This window comes from Solea senegalensis, linkage group LG21 (assembly GCF_019176455.1).
Source record: "Solea senegalensis isolate Sse05_10M linkage group LG21, IFAPA_SoseM_1, whole genome shotgun sequence".
Lineage (NCBI taxonomy): Eukaryota > Metazoa > Chordata > Actinopteri > Pleuronectiformes > Soleidae > Solea > Solea senegalensis.
Genome location: NC_058040.1, coordinates 1,092,090 through 1,097,838, shown reverse-complemented (window position 1 = coordinate 1,097,838; position 5,749 = coordinate 1,092,090). Strand labels below are relative to the sequence as shown.

The 5,749-nt window shown below is 43.9% G+C and overlaps 1 protein-coding gene across 1 annotated transcript; it reads left to right on the top strand.

Annotated features, from left to right (window-relative positions):
* The first annotated feature begins 484 nt into the window (after nucleotides 1-484).
* On the top strand, nucleotides 485-4,257 carry LOC122758619 (hemojuvelin-like). Its single transcript, XM_044012883.1, has 3 exons — nucleotides 485-509; nucleotides 2,759-3,312; nucleotides 3,386-4,257. Exons 1-3 carry the CDS (start codon nucleotides 485-487, stop codon nucleotides 4,025-4,027), a joined length of 1,221 nt encoding a protein of 406 aa, XP_043868818.1. The 3' UTR covers nucleotides 4,028-4,257.
* Nucleotides 4,258-5,749: the final 1,492 nt, after the last annotated feature.

Below are 5,749 nucleotides of genomic sequence, written 5' to 3'. Positions count from 1 at the left end.
TCAGAAGTCAGAAAGTGAAACTTCAGCACAGTTTCTGCTCATTATTCTGACTCAGTCACAGCAAAGATAACAAATGATTGTTATTATTATTATTATTGTTATTATTAACCTGGTTTGTCGTCCTTTGGTTGGAAAAAATGAAGCCAATGAAGGACAGGACTAGCAGTTCTGTCAGTTTCAGCTCTTTTTCTATAAAACATGATGTCAGTTAGTAAAAGATGAAGCAGACCGGGTGCTTTGTAGCTTTGTGTTGCCCTGATGCTGAATATGATTCTGTCAGACTGTGTCTGTGGTTTTTAACTCTGTTTGTCGTCAACGCTGTCACTTTGTTTCTGCTGCTTCATTTGTTACAAACCTGGTCATGTGACAAATGTGAATATGAACATAGAAGAACATGGAAGGAAGAAGAAAAGACAAACATGACTCCTTTATTAAACTTAGAAATAAAGGAAACATGTTTGTATTTTGTATTCAAGAATAAACCATGTCAGAACCCGGAGGTTCTCCAGGTGATTTTTGTTTTTCTTTCTCTTTTCTTTAACTTTTTATTTCTTTGTGTTTATTTTTTTCACTTTAACTTCCTGTCCTTTTTTTTCCCAGTGTTGATCATTGGCCCCGCCCTAATGAGACTCACCTGTGTCTGATTATCTGAGTATGTTAAGTCTCTGTGTCAGTTCATTTACTTAACCTTTGTATTGTTGTTTCTTTGTGCTCCTGCACTTTTAAAGTCAAATAAGGAGAACTATGGGAATTTGTGTTAAATACAGACGTTAAATTGATTATCATAAATGAATGTCTGTGCAAATAAGGTATACATTCTTAAATTCAGCTTAAGAAAGTTCTTACAAAGAATTTCTTCTCCTTGTTTAAAAAAACAAGGAGATGAACATTTTTTAAAACATTTTAAAATCATTTTAAAACCTCTGGTGTCGTAAATCACGTTCAAGTTTTACATTTTAATATCTAGATGTTTTTAATGTTAAATCTGCTCCTGCACTGTAATTACACACACACACACACACACACACACACACACTATTTAGGGCCCGATAATAACAGTGTATCGTGGGTAGAATCTCTTCTTCCCTCTGTGATTATTAATGACGACGATGAACACAGAGCTGCTGTTTGAGTTCAAACATCTTCAAATTCTTATCTTTATTTCACTATTTACATTATTTTAACTTCTTCTTCTTATTATTATTATTATTGTTATTTTTGTTATTTTAAAAAACAACAGCCCACAAACACTGATTTTCAAGTATGAGACCAGTTGTAGATGAAATAATGAATTTGATCATTGGTTAATCGATGACTTGTTGCAGCTCAACACTTTTCTTCTAACTTCGTCTATTTATATAACTACTGCTACTAAAACTACTACTTTTACTACTGCTACTAAAACTACTACTTCTTTTACTACTGCTACTAAAACTACTACTTCTGTTACTACTGCTACTAAAACTACTACTTCTGTTACTACTGCTGCTAAAACTACTACTACTGTTACTACTGCTACTAAAACTAATACTCACGTTTAAGTGTGTGTGTGTTTACTGTCACATAGATCATAAGTGTTTGTCTCTCACAGTTGATGATGATGATGATGATGATGATGATGGAGGCTCAGTCTGCCATCACAGGAAACACAGCGTTACCATGGAGAACATTTTGAGAGTGGAGGAGAGCGATGGGAGCTGAGTGTGGGCAGGAGGAGGAGGAGGAGGAGGAGTTTGTTCTCAACGCAGAAGCTTAGAGAAAAGAGGAAGAATGGAAGCAGTTCAGTTCGGGAGGAGAGGACAATCCTGACAGGACTGTTATTAAAGCGTCCACTGATAATGACTGTGCAGCTCATTGAGGAGCAGGAACACACACACACACACACACAACCGTGGCCCGTTTCAGAAAGCAGGTTTAGTGAAAACTCTGAGTTAGTTAACCCTGAGATGAGGGAAACTGTGGTCTTTCAGTTTCACAAAGCCAGTTTAGTCAGTTACCCTGGCAACAGACTCCGTGAGCCTGAAGCAGCTGTCTGACACTCCGTCTCATGTCCTAGTTCATACAGTCGTTAACAAAACACGCGTCAGAGCACATTCACCTGCACAATGAATGACATTTACGTCTTTCAAAACATCGAAATCCCAATTACATGTTACTTCCAGTGTGCTAACTATACCACGGCTTTCGGGGGGGCTCACGAAATAGTTTCATAACATTACATTACATGTCATTTAGCAGACGCTGAGCCACTCCACCCCACAATGTAGTGTTGAGCAAAATGCTTTCATGTAAAATAGAGTGATAAAAGTGAGTCAGTTTGAACATGGACACTTTTATAATGATAGTTTATGGTTCCAGCTGAATAAAGATCAAATCTAATGTAACATATGGTAGGACTGCAGCATTATCATCTTTAATGAAAGGATGAATGAGTGAATTACACTGTATAAAATGTCATAGTGTTCATTTATTCACTCCTCTTCACATAAATGTCATGTGTTCATATTTCTGTTAACTGGATTAAAATGGAGGCTGTGCTCTTTGTTTACCCGTTGCCATGGTGACTCGTAGTATCAGAGCTCCATTGATGAAGATTCACTCACAGTGAACTGAACTGATGCTGATCAGCTGTTCTGAAACCCACAACTCAGAGTTAGTTGAACCTGCATTCTGAAATGGGCCCCTGGTCTATTCTCTTGTAGCTAATGCTAAGCTAAGTAAGTTCACATTATGGTCTGAATGTGAACTTTGTCCACAGGTGCAGCTTCCTGTCGTATCCTCAGGTGTAACTCTGACTTCGTGGCTGCGACGCTGGACCTGGGTGGCGGCAGTGGAGTAGGAGGAGTCAGACCACCAGATGGCGCCACAGCTGTGAGCAGAGCAGTGGTGAACGCTGGTTACTGCGGCGCCCTGCGATCCTACGCCACGTGCACCAAGCGGATGGCGAGGGCGTGTCGGGGCGACCTGGCGTACCACTCTGCGGTTCAGGGCATCGAGGACCTGCTGATCCAGCACCGCTGTCCCCGGGCGGGGCCCACGCCACAGCCCCGCCCCCTCCCTCAGGGAACCCTGTCAGCAGACGACTGCCTCTACGAGCGCAGCTTCCTGAGCAGAGAAGGTCGCGTGCCGGAGTACGTGCACTGCGGCGTGTTCGGGGACCCGCACGTCCGAACGTTCAATGACGATTTCCAGACGTGCGACGTGCAGGGGGCGTGGCCTCTCATAGATAATGAATACCTGTTTGTTCAAGCCACCAGTTCACCGATGAAGGCGGAAACGCCCATTATGGGGAGGAGCACAGCGCTCACCAAGGTGAGTCACACACCTGATGAAGTTAGTGTGGGCGTGGTCAGTGAGATGATTGACAGCTGGTGTCTCTCCACAGATCACAGTCATCTTTAAGAACATGCGTGAGTGCGTGGAGCAGCAGTTGTACCAGGCCGAGCTCGATAACGTGCCCGCGGCGTTCGCCGACGGCTCGGTGTCCAGCGGCGAGTGGCGAGGTCACCGCAGCCTGACGGTCAGCACGCAGAGTCCGGGTCGACACGCTGAGATCCGAGCGTCTCACATCGGCACGCTGCTGGTGGTGCGTCAGAGCGGACGCTCCCTCGGCCTGTCCGTCCTGTCGCCGCGCGGCGTCACGCAGGCTTTTGGCCCCGAACAGGACCTGCAGCTGTGTGTGTGGGGATGCCCCGCCTCCCAGAGACTCAACACGCTCCGCCCACCGCAGCCACCACCACCGCAGTCCTCTCTGCCCGCCTCCATCAGTGCCCACGCCCACTGCGCTGCGCTGCTTCCTGCTCGAGACGTCTACTACCAGGCCTGCGTGTTTGACCTGATCACCAGCGGCGACCTGAACTCCAGCACCGCCGCCGTCACCGCGCTGCACGACGCACGTCACATGATCTCTGAGCAGGAAACCGTTCACCTGTCACTGGTTGCCGCTGCGCGACACCGCCGCCCACCTCCACACCTGACGCTGCTACTGCTGACACTCGGCATGCTGGGAATTGTGAGCAGAGCCTAAGGCAGTGACGTCACTGATGACATCACTGTGGCATCCCTTCACAGTGAAACATTCTCGGCCACGCCCACAGAAATGTCCCGCAATGAAAAAATATTTTTATCGTACACATGAACATCGTAGGAATCTGTGGCTCAAAATTTCTAAACGACTTCAGTTTAGGTAGTTCAGTTAGTTTACTTAGTTTGGTTAGTTTAAGTAGTTCAGTTAGTTTACTTAGTTTGGTTAGTTTAAGTAGTTCAGTTAGTTTACTTAGTTTAGGTAGTTCAGTTAGTTTACTTAGTTTAGGTAGTTTACTTAGTTCAGTTAGTTTAGGTAGTTCAGTTAGTTTACTTAGGTTTTTCGCAGTATTGGCGTCGCCCGGCGCGACACCGTTGGTTTAAACACTATGCTGTAATAAGCCACACCCACACAGTTTTCACCACAGAAAATATACATTCGTGAGTAAAAAGAAAATAATAATAATAATAATAATAATAAAGATTGTTTATATTTATAACAATGAAATGTTCAAAACAAAGTTTTATTTGTATTTTCGCAGTCGATTATGGGAAGAGTTTAAACTCGTGGACACCAGCAACACCTGCGATGTCGTCATCATCTGTTCTCAACAGGATTTTTGAAATATCACCGACAACTTTATGCATTGTGCTCTCACAAAAAATGACATTACAATGACTTAGATCGACTTCCAGTGGATTAACATCTGACTTCACTTCGATCACACCTGGACACCGGTTTGATTCATTGTTCAGACCCAGTTCACACCTGAGTTCGACACACGTTACATCGGCTCACCTGATGAACCTGAGATGATGTCCATGGCGACAAGGTGAACTTTTTTAAGAATCACCGCCTCTTACAGCCCTGCAAAAACAAACAAACAAAAGGTCAACAATAACAATAAAACAAACACAAAACAAATTGTCACCTGTTCATCTGACTGTTTCCTTCACACAGGTAGTTTTTCTTCATCTGTGGGACGTCAGGTTCTGTTGATCCATTCAGGTTCTCTAAGCAATTTGGAGTCATTGCTTTGAAAGGAGTTGAAACAGGAACATGGAAGAAAGATCAAGGTTCAAGCCTTGTGAAGTCTTCGCCAATCACAGTCGTCCAGTCATGCACACAGCACCGCCTCTGATCAATCAGTTATGAGCTGGTTCCGTCAGACTCCAGAACGCAGGTTATTGATCAGTTAATGATCGTAATGGGCTTGGTTAACCGTAACTCCATATCTGCACTCAGATCAGAACGTCATAGAACGCTGCGTCTAAAGAGAAGGTGAGGACTTGAGCTGTGTCCACGAGTCCTCTACTGAGAAAGAGCACCGGGTAAATCAGTATTCCAAGGGTGAATGGGTTAGTGATGAATCATTAATCAATAATGTAATAATAAGCTTGATCATAACCAGATCCTCAGTAACTCTGAGTCAGTTTATACAAAGAAAACCTGACTGTGGTGATCAGAGTGATTGATTGATTGATTGAGTGATTGATTGATTGATTGTTCTCACCTTGTTTCTGTTGATGAGCAGCAGCAGTGTGACAAACAGCTGACCCAAGATCAAGACAATGAAGAAGCCCAGGTACTATGAAGACAGACCATAAACTGCTGAGTCACAGGTGTTATTACAGGTGTCACAGGTGTTTTTTTTAACATCACATGTTGTTGTCACTCACTACCAGTAGGAGGAGCCTGTGTTCTGTCGTTGTTCCAACACATCCA